Genomic DNA, 25,170 nt, shown 5'->3' on the forward strand with positions numbered 1-25,170 from the left:
CCCTTCATGATAACAGTATATATCTCGGTATAGAATTAAGTGTGTTGTGCGCACCGACGTATTTAACATCATCGGCTAGTCGGGGACAGCCCTAATGCGATGACATCACCAACATGCGCTACTGCTGTAAGACGGTAGAGTCAAAACCTTCAGCAAAATGTATACCTTATATTGAATATACCGTTTATATCGCCCAGCCCTAATTTGTAGTTTATTAATTATTAATTTTTTTTTCTTGGAGAGCTCAGTATTGTTCATTCGGTAATTTTACCGATTTGACGTGATCATCATTGCTCTCCTTTTTTCTTTTTTTTTTGTGTATTTTTTTTTTGTATGTGGGTGAATATGTGTATGTGCGTGTGTGCGTGCGTGCATTCATTAGTTCACCTAAAACCTATAAAAAATAAAAATCCCATACCGTTTCCCTAAACCGAACACTTCCAGCCAGAGCTATGAGGCCGTCAGGAAACCCGAGAAAGGACCAAAGAAAAGAAAGGAAAGTGAAATCCAGCACCGACCAGACACCACCCACCAGGCCACCAACCAAAGTCCTTCACCAAACCCAGAGACATCTAAATTTCAACAAATCAGGGAGACCTCAAGAGACCAAAGGAGAGACTGAGGAAAGGAAGGAAGGACAGACGGAGCGGAGTGAGATCCACAGACACCAGCCTCCACCGATTCAATGACCTGAGGAAGAATGTAACTGAGTTTCGATAGATGCTGGTGTGGTGGATCTGGCGTGCATGAAAATCTCCACCAAAGAGGGGAGCCGTCGACCCCCGCCAGGACCGAGCAAGCGCAACACCTCTGGGCCTCCCAGGCCGCGGCAGCGCCAAAGGACGACCCCTGGGCCACCGGCCAGAGAGCAAACCCAGGACCCCCCCCCACACACACACAGTTGTGTGGTGCATTAAAATTGGAGGGGAGTTGTAGGGCGAAGACGGTGTTTCCACCCAACAGAGGGGCAGAACCGCCCACGCCCAGCCAGGGGGGGACAGCACCTATAGAATTAACCCCCTGGCATGCAGTGAATCCGAATATTAGCCTTTAGTGCCCATTGGAGGTGAATCTGCTCGATCCTGTTGGCAGCAACTGGTTTCCTGACTATAAAAACACAACCATTAGTTACAAATTGCCAAATACAGAACCATCAATGTAGGTTATCACGATGTGGTGGCTCTCGCTAACAGGCAGAATTAAGGAACCAGAATTAGGTTAAAATATTCTATATACGTAGACCATGTTTCTATAAATTTTGATATTTGGTTTTTATTTGAGGCAGATATTTTTTCCATTAAAATGTGATTTATGAGGAGGTTAGACCATTGGTCGATATTCAGAGTTTGTTTATTTTTCCAGTTAACAAGGATTGTTTTTTTTGCGATAGTAAGGGCTACAAGTGTAGATTGAAATTGTTTATGTGGTAAGTCAGTTGTTGTTAGGTCGCCTAGCAAACACAAGTTTGGAGATAAAGGTATCCTACAGTCCAAGATAGAGGAAAGTTTTTCTAAGATTTTAGTCCAGAAATACATAACCGGAGTACATAACCATAAAGCATGAACTTAAGTGTCTGTAGTGTTTTGGAAACACTGGAGACAAATGTCGGAGTCTGAGAGTCCCATTTTCTTCATCATATATTGAGTAATGTATGTTCTATGAATAATTTTATATTGGATAAGTTGTAAATTTGTGTGTTTTGTCATTTTAAACGCGTTTTCACAAACTTGAATCCAAAAGTCAGATTCTGGAGCTATAGACAAGTCTGTCTCCCATTTTGAGATGGGTAAAGACATTTTATCAGTATATGAAAGTAACTTATATATTTTTGAAAGCTTTTTTGTTGTTGTCGGAGAAAGCTTGGTAATATCTTTAGCTAAAACAGGCGGTTGGAGCGTACCCCGAAGTGTTGGAATTTGTTTCTTTATCATATTTTTAACTTGTAGATAATGTAAAAAAATTCAGTTTTTTATTTTATATTTTTGGAGCAAGGATGTATATGATATAAACATATTATCTGAGAAGAGATGGTGGAGATGTGTAATTCCTTTCTGCTCCCACACACCTAAATAAAACGATTGCTTGTTAAGTTGAAAGTCGGGGTTATGCCATAGGGGAGAGAGCCCACAGGGCTCCACTTGGGCTGTAGTTTATTAATTATTGAAACTAGCTTTGGAAGCAATGGAAAATACAGTATGAGCCATCAAAGCAGATCAAAGTAGCGTCACTCACAAGGGACCCTGGAAACTGTAAGTCTAAAAAATGTGTCTGTAAGGGTGCACTCACACTAGGGCCATTTCTTTCGTACCGTACTGAGCAATTTTGAATTAGGAGACTTGTTGGTGAAACATAGAAAACAGCTCTTCGCCGTCACACAAACTGTGCGATCATTTGCTCATTGAGTGACCATTCAGCGGCGGTTACACACCTGCTAAATTTGAGCTCTTCGGTTCCTTATGAGCAATGCACACACTTTCACAGCCGCCGGCAAGGCAGTCCAGGCAGCCGTCTTGGCGTGGGCCAGTGGGCGGCTGCCGTGCCGGGGAAATTTTGGGCTCATTTCCTCATCGCCCACCTCTGCTCAGTTCAGCGTCCCGTTGGCACATGCGTTGCTGACCAAGATGCATCGTGGGCGACCACAGCAGCATGACACATTGCTACCCCTTGCCTGTTAGTAATGGGCTGCGACAGAGACTAAAGTTTAGCACTGGTTATTTCGCAAAATGTTTCCTTTAAAGGATTTTGCTATTGTCATCACAAAAAAAAAGGGAAGAATGTTTGCCCATTTTAAAAATTATTCGCGAAGCCCCAGTAAAGAAACAAAACATGTTGATACTCTTGAAAATGAAGACAATATGATCATGATCATATTATCTTCATTTAGCTGTACTTGTACTTCATATACCGTGAGCAGAAAAAAAAACACTTTAATATACATGTGCTGTTTTTTTTGTTAGTTTTACTTTAAATCAGATAATTATCAATGCCTTATTAAAATAATTGCCCAAGTCATTTTTTCAGATTTTTCAGAAAACACAAAAAATTTAACCATTTGCATTATGAGGAGGTGATTTTGGCAAAAAAAAAGAATTTTTGCAACAATAAAAAAATGACTGATGTAATTATTTTAACTCATTCACTCCCAACCATTTTCACTGAAGCAACCGCCTTCGCTCCCGGCGGTTTTACTGGATTTTGACTGATTTGCAAGGCCCACAGAATATTGTGTTCTATTGCAATAAAAACATGGAACCTACCAAAAGAAAGATTAGAGTGTCTTTTTTCTTCACGAAAAAAGTATACTTGTATCTGTTTCTGCTTTGAAGCAATTAGCATTATAATCTAGCTAAGTTTCTTCATTATTTACAACCCTGTTTAAAACACTGGGGAAATAGCTTGTTGCTACATGGTCCTAGTTGATCTCTTATACTCTGCTGCCAACTGTTGGCCGTTTTTTTGTAATAACTGCCATTGCTTTAAGTGACCTCTTCAGGTCCATTAGGACCATGGCAATATGTAAAATAGAACGTGTTTATATGTTTTGGGAGCAAATGAGTTAAGAGGGTCATGATATTACATTGTCATACTGTTTTTTTTTTCTCTCAACATCTAGGAATGGGCTCTAAACAATGAGACAAGAGCCCAGATTGAAGATACTGTCCTGTATGGATATTATGGTGAGTCTTTTCCCTTGCCCTTCCACATCAGTAGATTACATGTGTAGATAAAACGGGGAGCTGCATTTTATGAATTTTCAAATTAAGAGTGTGTATCTGTCCTCACAGTAGGTTTTTCCCCTGTGACTTGAGTGAGACCGAATATTCTTTATGTTGATCGTAACAGCTGCGGTCTGCCATTCATTGACACTGAGCAGTCTGACTCTGAGCCTCACAAGTTTCTTTTTGTTCTCACAATGTTAACTTGACCTCCTTCTACCCTTACAGTTGTTTGCATTGTCACCTCATCACCTCATCAAACACAAGGCCCAGTTTGTGGCAATAAAGCAATCAGGACTGACCAATTCACAAATAAGTTAATTACATTGCACTGAATAATTATAATCATAGTGCCATTGCATCATCATAACATAATACAGATCAGTCATAGGCAAAAGTGATGACATTGTTTTACTTTTATTATACAGTGGTTAATTTCCTCTACTTGTATGACATTTAGGAATGTTAAAAAACTACATCATCACCTGGGTTTATAATGGAAAAAGTTTGAACCTGGATTAAATTCACTTTATTTCCTATTATTGAATTCTACTATACTGTACATATCCAATCCAGCCCCCAACAGAGCACATGATGTTTATAATAAGAGTATTTGTCCATGTTTACAATAACGGGGCCAGAATCCAAACTGTTTTGCTTATCACTCTCTAACATAAAACTATAGTGGCACTGAAATGCCTGCGTGTTTGGCTTTGAGTCTGCTGTCTCTGATGACAGCAAATTCAGCCATTCCAGAGACACTATCACACATTTTCCAACAGCTGCTAGCCTAAAGTGCCTCCAAGCAACACTGTTATGCACCGTCTGTTAAGAAATGACAATCTGTCTCCTTGCTTCGACAGCTCAATCCAATGAACTACTTCCACTGGTTATATGACAATAAACTTTCAAAGCATCTCACAGACTGTTTTCAGTCAATATTAATGGAACATTCAAGGCACTGCCATCAATTGTCCTCTGGACATACATGCTAGATTTAATTAATAGTTTAGATTAAACATACCCTCAAATATAAACATTCCTTAGTTCAGAGGCATACATGAATAATTCAGTAGGTTTACTCTTAAAGGATGTATCCCTTCAGTCTTTTAATTCAATTATTGGGCAAACTGTGTGGAAACATGTTTATGGAGTAGCATTTAATTTTGTCGTTCGTCAAGTGATGCAATTTTGTGGTTTAACAATTTGATGTATTTGACCCTGACGCTGTGTGTTGTCCCCCGTGTCTACCGGTACCTTAAAAGTATCTCCGAACGGCTGACATGGCTCATACCTGGAAGGTATATATATGACAGGCTCGTCAAGTGGAATAGATACATTTAAATGAGCGTTGCACAAACGTACAGTATCAAAACCAACGTGGCTGTATCCCTAATGTGACAATTTGTATACAACCCTGTCTTTAGCTTTAGTGCAAACATTAAATAATGTTTAGCTTTGCAAGTGTGCTTCCAGCTTGCAAGTTCTAAATATTAAGCCATCTATTTACTGTTGGTGTGAGTGGTTTTTTTTGTGTCAGGTTGCATTTTCTACCATATTTAGATAAATTTACAATGATCCAGCACATTTAGTTTGCCCATTTAGATTTACATTTAGATTATTTTGTCATTCCACTGTCATATAGGGGTGACCTATGTTCATGTCCTCTGCTAACGGGGACCCAGATACAGTAGGAGGACTAGCTAACACTGAGCAAATGCAGCATTTTTATGCCTATCAAAACATTGTTACCTTTTCTGATGCCTATTTCAAGACGTTGTTAATGATGTTTAGGAAGAGACACTTCACTTTTCCATTTACCAGTAGGTGGAGACCAAGCTCCATGTGTGTTGGATGCACAGCTCCCTCACAAATCAAGCCTTTTAAGTTATTTCTTTTTTTACAATAGCTCTATTTGTCTTTTAGAAAACTGAATACATTATAGACTGCACTAAAAATAATAAGTTACCTATTTGCTAATTTGATGCGTTATACCTTTCTAGTGTTTTCTTTACTTAATCAAAAATGCTTTTTCTGGATAAAATGCATTTCATTGTAATTATTTGCTACAGTTTTGCGCAATGGCATATGAAAGGTATGACCGACTAGCTAATGTACTAATATTTTCACAGAGTTAGACAAATTGATGACAGTTTGTTGTTATATCTCTGTTAATATAAAAGCACAGTCACTGAAATAACTTGAATTTTTCAAAAGTTATAATACAGAAATATTCAATGAATGTTGATCAATGAAAATCAGACGTTGCTTTTGAATTGAAATTGAGTGAACAAAATTATAAAAAAAAAAGAAACATGAAATGGGCCTGGTCAAAAATGATGGTAGCTTTTAACTCAACATTTTGCTAAACTACCTTTTGAGGCGGCGGCTCCTATCAAAACATCTTTGATACTGCATCTCTCAGCAGGTATTTTAGCCCACTCTTTGTTAGCAAAATGCTCCAGTTGTTTCAGGTTTTAAAGGTGCTTTCAGATAACACGTTTCAGCTCCTTCTACAGATGCGTTTGCGCATGCGTGAAAATCGAGTTACCAAACAAAGCCGTCATTTGAATGCCGCCGAATGGAGCGCTGAAAGTGTTTGCGTAACTGCACACCTTAAAGCTTACAAGCATTGTTTAAACGGCTTTCAGCCTTAAGTGACAAAATGACAGGTGCACTTGGTGCCATTTTTAACTGTCCTAATGGAGTTCATAGGCAAAAAAACACACCAGCATCTCTCTCTTCCTCCTTTGTCAAAAAGACTGGTAGTTTTTGAATCGATGCAGCATATGCAAAGGCAGCCAGTTCGTCTTTCCGTTTCTGTCTGTTGCCGAACGTAGTCCTCGTTGTAACAGGCAATCCACGGCGACAACAAAAACACTTTAAATCGTCAACTTTCAAGCGGTTGAAATCGTCTAAGTCGCCATGGCTTTCCATTACTCTTGACTACTGTTTGGTAGCAGGGTAACGCCTCCCTACCCACAATGCACTGCACGGTTCGAGATGTGCACTTTGCTTATAGGATTTAGATCTGGGCTCACTGAAAGCCACTTCAGAATAGTATTAATGTTTAGCTTTCAGCCATTCTTAGGTGTTTTTAACTGTTTTAACCTGTTGCAAGGAGACCCTGAGACCAAGCTTTCTGACAGTAGGCAGCACATTTCTGTCCAGACTACGTAGATGGTCTTGAGATTTCATTGTACTCTATACAGATTCAAGACACATTGTGCCAGCCCCTGAAAATAGCTTCCAATAGGACTGTGCGATACGGCTGAAAAGTGTATCACGTATTTCATATCAATTTATCAATATATTGAGATTAATTTTAATCTAATCAAAATAAGAAAAAGTACTAAATTGATTAATGATAAACTATAACAACAACACAACTATCCAGAGAAAAATGCTATTCAAAATATTAATATTAAGATTTTTTTCTACATTGCTCAAGCAGTGCCTACTGCCTAGTGTAGAGTACCTTTGACTAGTATTTTAAGAGTTAGAGACAAATAATGTTCATCATGTAACATATACGTTGCCAGCCAGACAAAAACAGCCATTTAGTTTTAGAGCTCAAATAGCTTTTTATGATATTTTGATGAACCCCTGACTTTGAAAGCAAGCCTACTCATTCAATCTCACTGTCCATTTATACATTTCCTTTGAATGCTTACTACTTCAAAGCAGTAATGTAGAAGACCCTTAAGCAAGGGCGAATTTCCCCTGAGCCCTCTAAATAAATCATTGGCTTTCACGCTACTTTTTTATGCCATACACGGGAGAGGAGCGAGAAAAGATGTCACCTTAATGTAAATGTACTACAGCTCTGTTTTTATTTTTTGTTTCGTTTTGTTCCACCCACATCTTGCCTGATTTTTTTCTTTAGTACAGGGATGTGATTTTTCCGCTAATTCGCGGAATTCCGCTTTTTTTTTATCCCCCCCCCCCAAAAAAAAAAAAAATTTTTTTTTTTTTTTGTAGTTCATTGTGTATGCACATGACTCCGACAGATAAAATCTTCTGCTATAACAAAGACATTTATGGTATGCTCTAATATGAGTTACTTTTCATTTGGTCATGATACAATTATTTGTTCATGAAATTTGAACTCTTCAACATTATTTATGTGTTAACTTAGTAATCACATTAGTTAGATATGATGATATTCTCAGTGATAGTTTTTAAAAGCAAAGACAGTCCAATGTTTTTGAATGTGACTGATTTTGAGTTGACTAAATGTTAAAAATAAAAATTAAACTAAAAAATGTTGCCATTTTATATGGGATAGTTCAATATACATTGAAAATTTATGCTGTTGTTTTGTCTATTTCTTTGTCATGTGAGTGCATTGAAAGTACTTAAAAACACGGAAAACCCATGAGCTCCGGGGGGCTTTGCCCCCCGTGTCCCCCCACCAGGGCACTGCCCTGGACCTAGCTGGGTGCCAGCGGCCCCCAGACCCGGCTAAATTTTCAGATAATTTCACTTTGGTCAGATCACATCCTTGTTAGTATTAGAAGTATTAGAATATTGTAACACTTACAGTTTTGTTTTAAATCATGACTTCATTTGGTGCAGCTGAAGAAGCAACACAGACTTTTTTTCCTACTGTGTGCAAAAGCTGTCATTTAGTAACACATACCTACCTTTGTATACGATACGATACGATATACTTTTATTTTCCCCGTGGGGAACTTTTTCCTGGACTCCGTCCAGCTGCAGTTTACAGTAAAGAAAAAGAAACAACAGAATAGAAAGAGATAAATTAAAATTAAATAAGAAGTGCAGCAATAAGTAGAAGACTTCCCATAAGTCTTCACAGAAGTATACTGTACATGTGTAGAGAGTCAGTATGTCTACTGAATGATGTAAACATTTAGTACAATGACAAATTTTAGGTTTCCTACAGACATAGTGCCAGTCTTTCAATTAAAACAAAAATGTGCTTTTTAGCTAAAGGGTATTTGTTTAAATGGCTGAAATACATCCAAAATGGAACATTGAAGTACAGTACTTTGACACTCCTCCAACCCCTGATATGGTCCAGTTTCAAAGCAAAATTTTGCATCGAGATCAATTATCCCCTCCAAAAGCTGTCATCTTATTGTGGCAGAGGGGTTTGTGTGTCCCAATAATCTTAGGAGCTATATTGCCTAGGGCGTTATCCCTTTGGGAGGGTCATCCATGGCAAACAGGTCCTAGGTGAGGCACCAGACAAAGTACGGTTCACAGACCCCCCCCACAATCATTAACATATTTGGACATATGTACGGACGTGGACGCATTTTCTTGAATAATACTACTCAATATTGTTCAGCCTAATAGCCACAATGTCTTGAATAATCTTTTGAAGAATGCCGTTGATGAGCAGTTTTAACAATTTATTTAACAGACAGGTACTAATGGGCTTTTTAAACCCCTTCAACCCTGGCTCATGCAGTTTTATCCACAAGGTATCTCCCTAATGTTTAGCAGAGATGCACGTTCTTGTCATACCTCTCAGCAAGTGCCTGCATAGACAGATATTTTCATCACTCTAGAGTCCTTTGTCATGGAGCGTCTCAGAGAGAAACGTCCCCTGGCATTGAATTTTCACATAAAATGTAATATATTTCACCTGTCAGCAAGGGACAAGAGTCTAGGTTCTAATACCCTTGCGGACGGCCACGGTAAGGTGAGGACAAGGGTCTAATGTTTCTCATTAAGCCTTACATGGCTCTGCGAGAGATTCTGCAGCTTGCGATGATATATTTGATGGTGCTTAGTGCTTACCTTATTTGTGAGCCACTACACATTCTATACTGTTTTCACAGCGCATCCTCATTAGGCACAAGCTTTTTATGTCTACATAGATTATATGCAGAATCTGCTAAAATGTGTCTTTTTCTTTTCATTCCCCATGAGTAAAATGCAACACACCGTACAAAACATAGGGAACTTGTAAACGAGCACATTTAATTATATTGTCCTCTGCTCTGTCAGAGGGGATAAATGTGCTAAACTTTTATCCCCAGCCATTTGTTCCGACCCTGTGGAAGATCTGCTTAGAGAGTAACAGATGATGTATGGTAATGCAGTATGACCCGTTCTCTCAGTATGTTAATATTCATGGTGTTATGATTAATTTGACCCTTTGCCTTAACCCACAAGCTTATGCCAGTGACTGCATACCGAGTATTGCTTGCACTTATTGGCTCTCGACATCACCCTTAACTCAGTTTATCTAGTTGAAAATGAGTGTAAATGGATACCTTAGTGACGCGATAAGCACATATTTATTGAAAATAATATCTTGTCGCATTCATAGCTGGGGGAAAAAAAGCAACTATAATGGGAGACATTTATTTGTCTGCCGCAGAAAGAACATTGTGTAAAATACAGTAGATTTTGCAAAAGAGTATTTGTAACCGCTTGAGGCCATACAACATAGTTGATACTCTTGAAATTTCAAGTGTGTTACTGATGCTGTGAATTAATGGTTTGGAAGGACAACATATTTATTGATTGTTACAACTCAACTGGGACTACAATAGTATTTGCTATTGAAGTAGTTTTTTTTAGAGCCAAAAAGATGAGGATTGTGATGATTTTGCAAAATTTATGGACCTAACTGCACATCTTTGAACATAACAGACACTTTGTAAACTGTTTGACTTTATCCTTGATATGGGATTGGCTTTTATCCAGTGATTAATTAAACACAAACATACCAAACACCAGTATATTAATAATTTATAGCTGTCGACAAAACAACATGCACACAATAGTTCCTTGGAGCTCAAATGAATGTCTTACATTTCCTTTGTGTAACTAACAATTTGAATTCAAATTAATTGATTTACTGTACTTGATGAAAAAGAAACACTCAAATAAAGCCTTCCTTATATTTATGCTTCAAAAATCTGAAAGTTATGGATATTAACTAAACACAATGTAGACATATGATGACGTTATCATTTCCTTATCTTTTCATCAGCTAACAATTTTGACCCCCCCCCCCCCAAAAAAAAACAAACAAAAAAAACAAAAAAAAAAACAACAACAAACATACAAACACACAAAAGCGATGCAAAGTGGTTTGGGATTGTCTAATGGATGTTTCAATAAACACTTCATTGTTCTAAGCATCTTACGTGTAACTGCCAGCTGGGCCTTGGGTCTCTATAGGAAGCTCATCACAATCTTCCCTGGAAATTTTCAGTAATATAGTAGTAGAATCGGTTTCTCATTCATCCCCATAAACCCATAAGTAACCCTGCCCCGTTTCTTTTGGTTTAAAACAAAGAAGAAGAAGAAAAAACCTACCCTTGCTTTGGCATCATGATTCTGTGATGTACATACAGGTGACTATTTGTCACATGTGGTGACCATTCTCAACAAATAAACAAACATCTAAATGGGAAATTGACCACTCAAAACCTTTAAAGAGAAAAACACCGAAATAATATCAAAACACATTTTCAGAGTGGTCGGCCTTTGTGGTGGATGTAACACAAGTTGCTTATTATTTACTATGTGTTCTGTCATTTTCTTTCGGAAATTGCAATAATGATTTTTACTAGTCCCGTAACTGTCAAATATACTGTAAGGTTTTAAGGTTGTCTTTTTGTTTGGATAATAGAAACACTATAAACAGACATCTCTAATATGGTGTGCAAAAAAATACCAAGTCGTGTTTAAACACTTGCCATTATCTTTTGACATTAACCGGTATATTTTTTATTAAATGGGATGACTTAAATGAATATTAGAGTATGTATTAGTGTAGGAATCTGTGGAAGTATGGAAAAGGTGAAATATATTCACAAAAAATAATTGGCACATACTCACTGGTGCCTTAATCTGTCAAGGGAAATTTCACATCATTGCAATTGGATTAACCGGGTGCATCTTATAACAATTTCAAACTTCCATGATATAAGTAATGTTTATTGATGCTGAAATGAGAGAATGTATTAAAATGCAAGTTTCTGTGTCACAAAGTTGTTGTTGGTGTTTTTTTGTTTCAGTTTTGTGTTAGAGCATTCTTTGTTTTATTTGGACAAAGGGATGAATGAGACTAATTTTGAATGTTGTCTGCCCACAGCACTTTACTCCATCATCCTCTTGTGTGTGTTTCTGTGGATACCTTTCGTTTATTTTTACTATGAAGAAAGAGATGATGACAACATCAACACATGCTCGGTAACAGTTCACTTTTCTTGTCTTCTGAAGAATTTGCCTTTGTCGTTTTGACTGACCATATTGTTATTAGCGTTCCTTGCTGTGTGCCTGTGCATAAGGGAGGGTAATATGTCAACCTGCATCAAAAGATTTCTGATAAAATGACAGATATTTTTGCCGGTTATGATGTAGAATAGAACGAGGAAAAACAATGCCCATCCATTTTTTTTTTAAATCATACGTACAATGCAACATTTGATGACTATAATCTCACTAGTAGTAGAGCTGTGCAATTTGGACAAAATTTTATATTCCGATATACGTAATTGTATATCCTGGCAAAGATACAGCTTTAATGAATTTTGCATCTTTGGTTATCGGTGTTTGTTCACAGCATGCACTCGCAGAAATCTGGACACGAGGATATATATACAGTATGTATGGAAAGAGTGCAAGTCCAGCCAGTTAAAAGAAGGATTTATGCACGGATGGGAGAATGTGAATATAGGGATATTCATTAGCTTAATGGAGTGTGAACCCCTTCCCCCTCTATCCCATACTCACAGTAAATTATACTTGTGTTCAGGGCCATGATTGACCAGTGTATTTCTTTCTTTCATTGTAGCAAGTCAAAAATGCTGTGAAATACACAGTTGGATTTGCCATTGTCTGCGTGATGCTGCTATTAATTGGGTAAGTTAGATGCATGATGGCTTCTTTTTGTACTTGGCAGCTGGAAAAAGATAAGTAAAATTAAAGAAAGGGAAAGGGACTAAACAAAAGTATAAAGTTACATGACTGTATATTGCAAATTTTCCGGCCATTACATAATGCATATCATTTAAAAGACAAGCTGCGTGTCACCAATCTATTTGGAACTTTGATGGCTTGGCTTCATTTTCACGTAGACATTAGACAGTTGCGCAAAACTTGAAGTATTTTGTTTAACTCAATAAATCTGTAATATGCATTGTTAACTATGTTTAATTTCTAGGCAACACCTACAAAATGCCATCAATTTCCTGAGGTCTTGTATTCAGCTAAAGCTACAGTATGTAATGGTCTGCCTGCCCTAGACAAACAATTTATCCAAATGTTCATAGATTGAAACTGTTAGTGTTTTCTTCCAACAATCGTTTCAATCCCTCTATTTTTAACAACATGGTAAATTTCACTGTGAACTGCCTTTCTTTGACTAGGAGACACCAACCTATTGTTAAGAAACAGTTCACTCAGCAGCGTCTTGCTTGATTTTACAAAGCTTTTGTTTACCTTTAAATGGTTTCTGACCTTTTACTGCCACATGTATTAAAGTGTGATTAAAACCTTTCAGCTCTGCAACGGTCTGTCAAGATTAGATGGGAACTCCAGACAAGGCTATTTTGGGGGGGGATAGGGATGCACTTATGTCTTATAAACCAGCTCACTGAAATACTGTTTGGGTTTTAAAACTTATGCTTGTGTTATTTGAGATGGCGATTTGCTGTGTCACCTGTACTGTAAGCGAATGTAAAATGCATGATTACATAAGCATCTTCTTGCTCAGCGGGATGTAGATCTTGACAGTGAGCCGCATGGCAGTGTAAGGAAATATCATGTTTCCTTGAGCTGGAACCCAGGGGCAGCAAATAAATGGAAACAGCAGAGGCCCCAGAACTAAACCCTGATGAACACCATATGACAGTGGGGCAGTGCGTAACTCAACCAAGGCTAACACAAAAGTCAGCCAAATAGGATCTAATTCAGTCAAGAGCACTGCCACTAATGCAAACGAGCCAACAGCTTGTTGTCTGTTGTCCACTGTATTGAACGCTGCAGTTAGATTCAACAAAGCAAAAGACACACATATTCTCCATAAACAATTGATAAACAAACATAAACATCCAACCATTTATTATCTGAACCGCTTAGTGACAGCTGCCAATTGTTTAACAGACAAACAGTGTTAGCTCCACTGTACCATACAGTACCACTGTGGTTGGCATTTCAATGTTAACATTAATATTCATCAGATTTTGGTACTTAACAAACACACATATTAAATGATTCTTGCAATGTCAAATGTTTTTAAAGCAAATTTTTCACAACATATGCAACCAAATCAAAATTGTCGCAAATCTTTGTTGTGTTTTTAGAGCATTTGTGCCACTCCAGGCTCCACCACAACAGAATGCCACCCAATGGGACAAAGTTCAATACCTTTTTGAGGAACTTGGCAGCGGTCGTAAGTACTGTTCTATTATTGACCGATAGTTTTAGTTAACAGACTTTAGTTAACAGACTTCGTAGTCTAACGCTGTTAGTTAAGAAAATGTGTTGTCCTTTTTGTAATAAATCACTCAAATGTTCTCTTTTATTTAAAACATTTGAATTTTTACATGTGCTTGTTTTATTAATTGTGTCTACAGGAATACAGTATAAAAAATGTCATTCCAAATAAGCACATACAGTAGCTGATTTCTAATGGGTATAAATCCCCAAAATAAAATGCTGCATCAAAAAGTTCTTTTTTTCTTTCAAAAACCGGGACTGCACCGTCCTCAGGTGTCTTCACTTGTTGAACTGAACATTGCTTAATATGCTCCTTTATACATTCTAATGGGAGAAAATGCCAAATCTGAACTCCTAGGAGTCGTCTGGACCTCTGCCATATGCAGATCAAGAAGGAAGCTGCACCATCTGCCTGTTTTTACTATAGTGCACCCCCACGCATGGTTCCTAACCTTAGTCCCTTGGCACAGAGGGAAATTTCCAAACTGCCTTGCTAGAAATGTGAGGATTATCATTGTTATAATTCCCCTCTCGATCTCTTCTACTCCCTCCAGATGGGAGGTTAATTGTGTTAAGAAAAGCAATGTTTGGCACATAATGCCAGGTGACTGCTTTGCTATGTCTAGTCATTAAGGTCATTGTATCTTAATTATATTTATGACGATGTCTTCATTGCACCCAAATGCTTTAGAGACCTTCTTCTGTTTACAGTAATGTTCGATCTAGTATGATTTGGTGCAAATGTTGCTGCTGTATTGCTATTACAAAAGCAGGAAAACTGTAACATACATGACAACGATTGACAAATGTTTCACAATACAAAGTTTTATTTCACATGTAAAAGTAGAACAGTATTTTAATCTACTCCTTTTTCACATTCTCCCTCACCTTCCCTCCAATAGATGTTGACAGATGCTATAAACAGGACACATTATCCACGCCCTGAATATTGACTTAATATTCCCTAATCGAATACTCCCCCGTCAAGGAGAAAGTGAAGTAGAGAGCCGCTTATGCTGACAGGTGGTCTCTGCACTGTGAAGTTGCTGCTGAGCTCATGAGGGCTATCTGTACACCGACAACTGTGTAGCATTTTACACAGAAGCCTATGACAGGTGGGATCTTGACAGGGGAGAGAGGCTATCAGTCTGTTCATCAATCCCCCTCTTCTATCTCCAGCTTTGACAGCTGCTGTGACACCTACTGTTGCCCTTGCCTGATGGGTGGTCCCCTTTATGTTTCAATCAAAGGTGGCACTCCTCAACTCAATTTACGTATATTTCTACCTCAAGGTTCTTCTTTTTTTCTTAAATACTACTTCTTAACCGTCCATGTATTGAAAACAAAGGAAGAGGCTTTACAATTTCACAGCAACACATAATACGGGAACAGTAAATCACTGACATTTGTTGTGATTCTCATGTTCTTATCATTTCCTATCAAAATAAAATGTTGCAATGAAATCTCATTGACAAATACTGATAGGTTTAGCCAATAGCAAAGCCTTTGATTTAAACCGTTTTCTTTTGAAGCCTGGAAAATGTCCTTTCTGTTCTCCAGTTTCATCTTTCTCTCTTTGTCTCTTATGTGTGGGAGTATTTTTTTGACAGATTTAACAATATGGTGCTCTTTATGCTATGCACGTAAAACATGGCTTATCACTGTAGTGCAACTGCTACGTACAGACACTTGAAGCAAACATATCCTGGGGGGGTTTTGTTTTTTCTTTTTACATTTGTGCAACTCAGCAAGACGTTATCCTGTTTACTTTTTATTCCCACCCAAGCTTTTGCTATTATTTATTTGGCTATTATTATTATGGAACTACTAGTCTGAAGTGATTTTTCATAAAATCTGCACAATAAAACGAGAAATTAATTGTAACAGCTCCAAGTCGAAACAGTTTGACATTATGATGTTGAATCAACTTCTGGGGGAACTGTACCGTAAGCACAGAATATTGAAACGGTCTACAGAAAATTAAGTAACAAATCATAACTGAAACAATCTTTTCTTCAGTGCCAGAAGAATCATCTGAGTTTGTTATCGAACTGTGAGAATTGCATTTATGAGAGTTTTAACATAACATTTTCAAAATATTTTTCCACTTGCAGATGGCCTACATGCTCTGGCTTTCTCCATCAGCTCCTTGACCTTGCTTGGGATGCTTGCAGTGATCACTTACACAGTGAGTTAAGAGCAACATGTTTTGTCATGACACCTTATTGGCATTAGATGTGCATGTGACTTAAATAATAGGCATGCATTTCATTGGAATTACTTTGCCAAATCATATATTTTTTAAAATATGATTAGTTTTATTTATAGATATATATTTTTATTAGTCATGTGAGGTGTGGACTTTTGACCCAAAAGTAGACAAAACTCGGAATTTGAAAAACAGAAGTCTTTATCAACAAAAATACAAAGTAACAACAGAGGGCAGGGCTGGATTCAGATGCCCTAGAAGAAAACACGCAAAAAACTTAACTAAGAACTCTGCTAAGAAACCTCGGAGTACTGACAAACGGAGAAACCTCAACGTACAGACAAAACCTGCTAGGGCCATGCTCAAATCTACAGGCCAGAATAAATGCCTATATGATAAAATAAGTGTGGCAAATCCAGGACCAGGACCTAAATACAGTACCTAGCAACTGACATCATCATCATCGCGAGGGACAAATATAGGACCATAGTAACTGCACAGCAAGTGACACCATCATCATCACAAGGGACAAATACAGGACCATAGCAACACAATGACCAACCACATGACCCAACCCAAAACACAGTCACATATGACCCAATGAGAAATGGATCTGAGTGCCCTCACCGACTGGGTTGGGCACTGGGTGGTACCCTTTGAGGGAGGGGTTACTGTTGTGACTGTGTTCTAGGTTGGGTCAGTTGCTATGCACTATGGAGGACCAAAACTGGCAAAATTCAAAATAAATAAATGACTAAATAAATGACTAAATGATAAAATAAAAACAGATACATAAAATATAATTCAAAAATTTAATTAAAAAAATATTAATGGAAACTAAAACAATAATATATATGCAGTGCTGCTCAAAAGTTTGTGAACCTCTTCAGCAATTTGGATTTTCCAATTGTTTCAACCTGATTTTGTTGTTCAATCTGAACTATTTTATATGAAATAACAGATGTAGGTTTAGCATTTCAATGCATTGTTCTTTTTTTTTAAAAAAATCAATTGTGTAGTTAAAACTAAATTAGAAATAGTTTTGGGTCAATTCATGTAGGTGCAAAAGTAAGTGAACCCTGAGCTGCATTGCTTAAAACAAGCAGTCAAGTTGGATCAGGTAGGACAAATTGGTAGCGAAACTAACCACTGGAATGGGTTTACCGGAGAAATTGTGCATCACTGACTAAAACAGAGACAAAACCACATCACTTTAGTCTTACTCAGGTGAACCCATACAGGTTAATCATGCTGAGGAAGAGAAATCTCAAGGGATCTCAGGAAGTGGTTAGTGACAGCACATGTGTCTGGGGAAAGCTATAAAGTCATCTAAAAAATCTTCATCATTCCTCTGTGAAGCAGATCATCTGCAACTAGAGAACTCTGAAAATTACTACAATCCACCCTAGAAGTAGATTACCTTCTAAAATATCAGCAAGACCCACAAGACAAATGATAATTCAGGTGAAAGCCAACCTGTGCATCACATCGAGGGATTTACAGACCCCTTTTGCTGCATCTGGGACACATGTGCATGCTTAAACAATCAGAAGAAAAGTCAATCGACAAGGCATACATGGAAGGCTTGCTAGGTAGAAGCCTCTGCTCGTAAAAAAGATCAAAGCTGCCCATCTCAACTTTGCCAGCGAGTACCTGGACAACACTGAAGCTTTTTCGAAGTCCCTTCTGTGGACCGTTTGGTCACAACTAAAACAGTCATGTTTGGTGAAAAATCGACACTGCATACTAGCAAAGGAACCTTCACCCTACAGTGAACCAGGGTGGCGAGAATGTTAAGTTCTGGGCTGGCTTTTCATCCTCAGGACCTGGACAACATAGTCCAGGAAATCATGAATTCAGAGGAATATTGTGAAATCCTGGATCATAAACTTAAGCCGTTTTTTTGTGAAGTTACAGCCTGGTAGAAGATGGATCATGCAACATGACAATAATCCAAAGCATTCCAGCAATATAACCAAGGAATGTCTGAAAAACGTGTTCTGGATGTGCCCAGTTAAAATCCTGACTTAAATTCTTTCAAAATACTGTGGCGGGACCTGAAGCGGGCAGTTTATGCTAGACGCCTATCCAACCTCTCAATTAGCTGCATTTTGCAAGGAAGAGTGGCAAAAATCCCCCAAAGTAGATGTGAAAGACTGATAAATCACTTAAGAAAGTGTTTGAATGAGGTTCTCATTGCAAAAGTAGGTGCAATGTCTGATTAAGTGAGAGGTTCACACACTTTTGAGTTTTACTTAGGTTAACAAATTTTGCTCAATAACGAATGACAATATTATCATTCTTTCTGTCCAAGTCCATTATTTTTAATGTCAACATTGTAGATTGGGGTATGACTAAACATTTTATAAGGTTATTTCAATATTTGATTTTAAAAAATCTAACCATCCCTGCAGGGTTCACAAACTTTTGAGCATCACTGTATATATATATATATATATATATATATATATATATATATATATATATATATATATATATATATATATATATATATATATTTGTATTAGATTTTTCAATTACATTTTTTATATTTGTTTTAATTTTCACTTTTAGTCATTTATTTATTTAGTTAGTCATTCATTTATTTTGAATTTGGGGGGTTTTGATCCTCCATAATGCACTTGCTATGTCACTCGTGATGATGATGATGATGTTGCTACGCAGTTGCTAGGTCATACAGGCCTTTATTTTTGTCAATTGAGCATGGCCCTAGCGTGAGTTGCTAAGTGACACTTTTGTCAGTATGTTTCTTCGTTTGTCAGTACTGAGGTTTATTGGTCAAAGTTTCTTCGGCAAGTTCTTTCCAAGAAGCCATCTGCATCCAGTTTAGCTCTCTGTTGTTACTTTGTAGGTTGTATATAAAGGGTTCTCTGTTTTTTACGTGTCCTGGCTGCTCTAGTGTCCAATTTCCGCACGTCTGGTGACATTGTTATCACCATTCCGACAACTTTGCCACAGCTTTTGTTAATTCTGTCCATTTCTATATAGTTATCATTATGAATATTCTGTGAAGGTTGTGGTACAGCTCTGTTTGGGAGTAACACAATAGTGCTGGGGGAAAACCTAAATAGGGGGAAAATACTTGGGCATCACCCCAAGCAGTGAAAGTACAAGTGACAGCCAACCTCAATCTATCCAATTTCTGTTGAGCCCAGAGTCCCATTTGACAAATTACACAACAATTGAATGTGGAGCTTCTACTGAATAATACACAACCTAGTAAATTGTAGAACCAATCTTCCTTTAGCATCACTAATCCATCTCAACTGGGGTTTTTACCCACTGTTCTCACACTTTTCAATAGAATGGCTAATGATCAAGTACATTTGAAGGCTAGAGCTGTATGTCGATTTGCTCTGCTCCTCTATTGAAATTGACTTTTCCAATTACATGATGTAAAAAGCAACAAAAAAAATTCTAATTGGCGGTATTTATGGCCACAGTATCAAGCGGGAATAGAACTACATCCTTCATATTGTTGATATTGTACATGACAATTGAGCCACCCATGGTAATATATAATGTTTCACTATTTTATCATTGCATTCAAATCCTGTCTTCATTGACTTTAGCTTAGTGTCTCTGCCATCTTTTTTAACTGCTTCTACTATATATAATTACAATGCAGATTAATGATATTGTGATAGACTTTGCAAACAAAGTCTGTAGAGTGTGAAGCTCTGGATTCACCATTTGGTAGCAAATGTATCTCGATGTTTTTATTTTTATTTTATTTTTATCCCTCCAGCCATTCATACTAGCTAGCATATGAAGTATCTCTGTGACTTCATTAAAAAAATATTTTCTTTTTAGCATATAGATGTATGGGTCAACCTGTGACCTTCCTCTTACTCTGTAATTTCCGGCCTACGTATGCAAATCCTAACCTCAAATTGTGAAGATGAAGGCCTGTTGATCTAATAACAGACTGCGACATTGACCTGCATGTAGTAGGTGAGGTCACATAATGAATAAGACCAATGTCATAGTTTTTCTAAGGACCGCCGCTAACTTTTTAACAGTGTGGTTAACTCCGCGTTTGTGGCTTAATGCTGCCTTCATGATGCCCGTTGCCAAGTCTCATGCTGAGTCAAAAGAGAGAATAAATATTTATTTTTTAAGATGAGTTCTAAAAATGGACAGGCTTCCCCAACATTTAGTGGGAGGTGATCTTAAAGAGAGGTTACCTGTGATGTTTCTCGTTTGCTTTCACGTCAATAATCAAACAGACAACAACACTGTGAATAGTGGCTGATTATTTAATTTAAATTTAAAACAATTACAAATATTAGTAATAGTTACAAATGTTAGATGAAAAATGAACACATATTAGATGTATGTAAATACAAAAAGACAAATAATTCAAAACTCTCAAAGTATTACACAAAAATACAAATCAGTCAGAAATACAAATATGTTAGACAAAAAACCTGACAAAAATATGAGAAACAAAATCAGAAAAACATATGCAATATTATATGCTATAAAAATATTGGCAAAAATATTACACAAAATATTCACTGAAAATACGCACGGTATATATTTTTTTAATAATAAAAAAATAAATAATAATAATAATAATTTCACAAAAACTCCTAAATTGCTTCAACCATTGATTGAATAACGTTTTCTTCGTCAGCAGAAAAGTTCCTGCTTTTTTTGCGCGGAGTGCCAGGGGTCGTTTGGATAGTATCCATCCACAAAAAGAGGAATTGTGGGCCATATCGGTGCTCACGAGTGACGTAAACGGCATGGCTTTGACGGTGCTGTTAACAAACAGCATGACTAACCGTGTTTTGAACAACGCATAATTAACGGCCGGTTAGTTAACGGCAGTTTTAAGAATTTAACCGCCGGTTAGGGGTTAAAATAACCGAGAATTGAACAACTGGGCCCAGTATGTTAAGGCATGGAGGTACACTGTTAAATATAAAGATTTTTAAAGAAATGTTTACAGGATTAAAGTACACATTTTAAAGTGAGATTATGGTGGGACCAATTGTCAAAATAGTGTTATTTTACTGAAGCAATTACATGACATTTTGGGAAATAGTTTTAAGCTTCTTGTCAAAAGCTTCCAGACTTTGCCCGCCGCTATTCACGAGGTGTCAGGTAAGACGCTCCAAAGTTAATTATATAAGTGTCAGGGAAGAGGCTTAATTATTTTGCTGCCGATCGACTGCCACACACACACTCATAAGTCTGTTCATTTGTTCTGCTTTGCAGTCCTCAAAAGGAGATTAGCACAAAAAAAAATCTCTAAGATTTGTTCAAAGATTACAGAAACACAGTACAGTAGTTGATTTATAAATGTCGTTATCTTAATCGACAGTCTGTCAACTTCCCAAATATTTCTGGGTTTTGGTAAACGTGTTCGATAGCATAATCTTAATAATCTTTTATAACGGACTCACTGAAAACATATGTAACACACTATGCGCTAGAGGGTATTTATGTTAGAATTTTGTGTATTGAAATGCCATTAGCTTGTTTAGTTCACATCACTCTGACGCACCTGCATCCTGAGCAGTTTTATTTAGCTTGCTTGTGCTTGATTGGCCTCTTTATCAAAGGATACTGAGAATGTAGGGGGCTTCCTCCTGTTTGGCCATACTACTGTAAGCAGATAAACAAAGCGGAGGCTTGTGAAGGACGTCTGTGACTACCGAGTTCCTCCCCTTCCAACTCAACAGAGTCACTCTCAATGATTTCAGCCAGTTACTTAGCCCAAATCCAACCCCACACAAACACACTCCCCACCATGCTGGAAGCTATTTCAGGTTTAAAATAACTAATGAGCAAGCACGATTATATGTGAACTACAAATGTAGACTCCGGTAGAGGGGACACTTTTTCCCTCTTTTATATTTCTCTCATGTTGTTGCACATGAGGGGAAGGGAAATGTTTCTCCGGGGATCTTGGACAGGTTTTCCTTTTATGAGAGTATTTGATATTCTGGACATGCTCCGGCCTTAAGAGCTCCATGATTCATTGCAGGAGGCGACATTCGCCCGTAGCGCAGATCCACAGTCGAGACTAATAATAGGCTAGCCTTTCTTAGTATCCCATGTGACACTTACAACGGTTCATAACATGCAGAAACTATTAAAAGTTGTTTTAAAAATACAGCCTGACTTTTGGAAAGTGGAGGAAAGAGGGCAGCATGTTTGTCAGGGCTGAAAGATTCGTAGCACAGACCATGTCCTTTTGTTTTATTACGAGCTCATAAATGACTCTCTCTGCTGGGTTTGTAAAAGCGAGACATGACAGGGTGAGTAAGAGTGCATCGACTTGCCTCTGTTATATTCATTTGTATTGATCGCTGTGTTGTCAGGTTTTAGAGGTGCCCCTCATTTTAAATTAAAGTTCAAACATCCCTCCAGGAGATTAAAGCCCAAATGTCAAAGATTTAAAAGCACCTTTTGAATTTTGTGCAAATAGTCTCTATAGCCTTTAGACTATTTTCCTTATTTTTCTCTTTATATTTGTTTATGTGTGTTCCATCCTGCATGATTTCAACTAATGAGGTATATAAAATTCCACTTCATGTCATTCATCATTCATGGTACCTTGATACCCCTTCCTGTAACCTAGATTCCCCCCCTAAAACTCTCTTAAAAAATGCATCACATTCTAGATAGAGGCTATAGTGCTGTCACATGGGGGCACTGTTAAGCTGTACATTGCAGCATAGGTGATATTAAATAGCACAAAATGGTTGCAGCAAATGTACCAGTAGTTTTGAGAACTATACATTCTCTCATTTGAATCTACCTCAACCAAAAATGACAACGCCTGTAAGGCCACGGGCATCGGCAAATGATTATACTTTACTCACAGTGTGCATGTTGGCTTACTTTCATCTAATGCACCACACTGTTTTTGTTGTGTGTGTGTTTTTTTTTTAGCAGGGGGTGGGCATGTGTAGGTGGATGCGTGCGCCATATGCAACAACCCAGCATGACAATCATAAGTGATTAAGATGGAAGCTTTGCTTTTTTTCCCCCTTTCTTCTCCAGGCATACGGCATGTCTGTACTGCCTTTGAATATGATAAAAGGCACACGGAGTGTAGCGTATGAACGCCTGGCGAACACAGAGGACATTGATGATGTCGAGCACCAGATTGAGAAGCTGAAATCCAAGGTATGACACAAACATGCATCATGTTATTGATCACGATCAATATAATTAGTTCATTTAAGTATACTTGAGACTTACATGGTTGTTGTTTTAAAAAAACAAAACAAAAAAAACATGTTGATGACTGCAATTATAGTTTGTACTGGTGTAGAACTGAACTCATCTGTTGGAACTAGTATGTAATTCAACATTCTGTAACTTCTAATATATAACGTTGTTGTTGTACCCCATGTAGAATTTTTTTAGCCATAATTACATCAGCAAAAGAAAAACGAGCTGTTCTTTTTAACTGGTTGTGTGGACTTTGTCAATGTGCAAGGAAGTCTGAATCGCTCCAAATAGCAATCAGTGTGTGCCAGATTTCTGCCAGAACACACCAAAAAATAAATGTCAGGGAAAGCACACCAGAACTGCAAAACTTTGAGTTTAATCATCAGAGGCACTTTATAGCCAGGTGTGGGCTAACTTCCATTTACAGTTTTTCTCCATAGGTTTGGCGCATTTCTTGAAACTGAGATGACATTTTCAAAATACCATGGACAAATCCCTAAACTACCTTACAATTGATCTCAACTGAATGGCATTTCTCATTGTTTTCGTCAAATTGCCAATGTCTTAAAACATGTCTCAATTGCCTCAGTGGAAATGTGCAAATGGTTGTGTACATTTAGCCTACAGTTAGCACAATCTGCCCACATTTAGCACATTTTCCAAAAGAATAGATCTTGCTGATCGAACTGTATCAGTTGTTCTTCAGTCTAATGGCTGCCCTCTCCAAAACATGTCAGCAGGATTTCAGTGTGTAAATCATAATATGCAAAATCATCTGTTCCATTTTCAAAATTAGTCCAGCATATCATAGGGGATCAGTGTAGAGGATGTTTTTTCCTCGCTGCATTGCAAGGGAAAATATCGGCTGCAACGTGGATGAAAACCTTTGGACAAACAGAGAGCAGCGTATGGATGGTCAAGAGAATGAGGACGATGGCCAAGAGGGGGAAGGTGATGATAGCGACTGCACAATAAATTCTGTAGAGTAAATTTGACACTATTTTGAGTGGGATCAAATAGACTCGGTTTTAGAGTAACATTTAAACTTGGAATAGAGTAATAAAGAATTGAAGAAAAAAAAGTCACTCAAGGGTTGAGAAAACCTTCAGGTTAGGAGACGGCCGCAGTACCACCTGAGCTACGCCACTTCTACTGTTTGCTTAGCTCCAAGATGTTTTGGGACTCGGAGTTACGAAGATTCCAGCTGACACGAGCGATATACTAGCACACAGCAGGAGCTCAGTGGTCTCCCAAGCTTAAGGTCGTGAGTTATTTCCTCAACTCTTAAGTGACTTTTATTTATTTTTCAATTGTTTATTTTACTCTCTTCCAAGTGTAAATATCAGGGGTGTGCCAAAAAATCGATTCTCATTTAGTAACATTCAGAATCGATTTTAAATGTCCCAAAATTTATTTTATTTAAATTATTTTATACTGTCTTGCCTTTGTCCGTGTGTGCCTTTATTTGGAGCGCTATTCATGTTGTACCTGATTTGGCCACTTAGGGGCAGTGTGGTTCCACGCGTTTTAATACACTGTTAAGTTTTAGCCACATTAGAGAGTAGAAGGAAAAAGTCACGATCCAGTTATTCCAAT

The 25,170-nt window shown here is 37.7% G+C and overlaps 1 protein-coding gene across 1 annotated transcript in view; it reads left to right on the plus strand.

The window, feature by feature from the left end:
- lmbrd1 (LMBR1 domain containing 1) overlaps window positions 1-25,170 on the plus strand; it is a 48,583-nt gene that overhangs the window by 4,982 nt on the left and 18,431 nt on the right. The window contains exons 3-8 of the mRNA XM_077582398.1: window positions 3,614-3,677; window positions 11,803-11,900; window positions 12,505-12,572; window positions 14,015-14,103; window positions 16,265-16,338; window positions 23,401-23,526. Of these exons, the coding sequence (XP_077438524.1) occupies window positions 3,614-3,677; window positions 11,803-11,900; window positions 12,505-12,572; window positions 14,015-14,103; window positions 16,265-16,338; window positions 23,401-23,526 (519 nt within the window). The remainder of the gene's footprint in view (window positions 1-3,613; window positions 3,678-11,802; window positions 11,901-12,504; window positions 12,573-14,014; window positions 14,104-16,264; window positions 16,339-23,400; window positions 23,527-25,170) is intronic.

The sequence above is a fragment of the Vanacampus margaritifer genome, chromosome 12 (assembly GCF_051991255.1).
Source record: "Vanacampus margaritifer isolate UIUO_Vmar chromosome 12, RoL_Vmar_1.0, whole genome shotgun sequence".
In the NCBI taxonomy this organism is placed as follows: Eukaryota; Metazoa; Chordata; class Actinopteri; order Syngnathiformes; family Syngnathidae; genus Vanacampus; species Vanacampus margaritifer.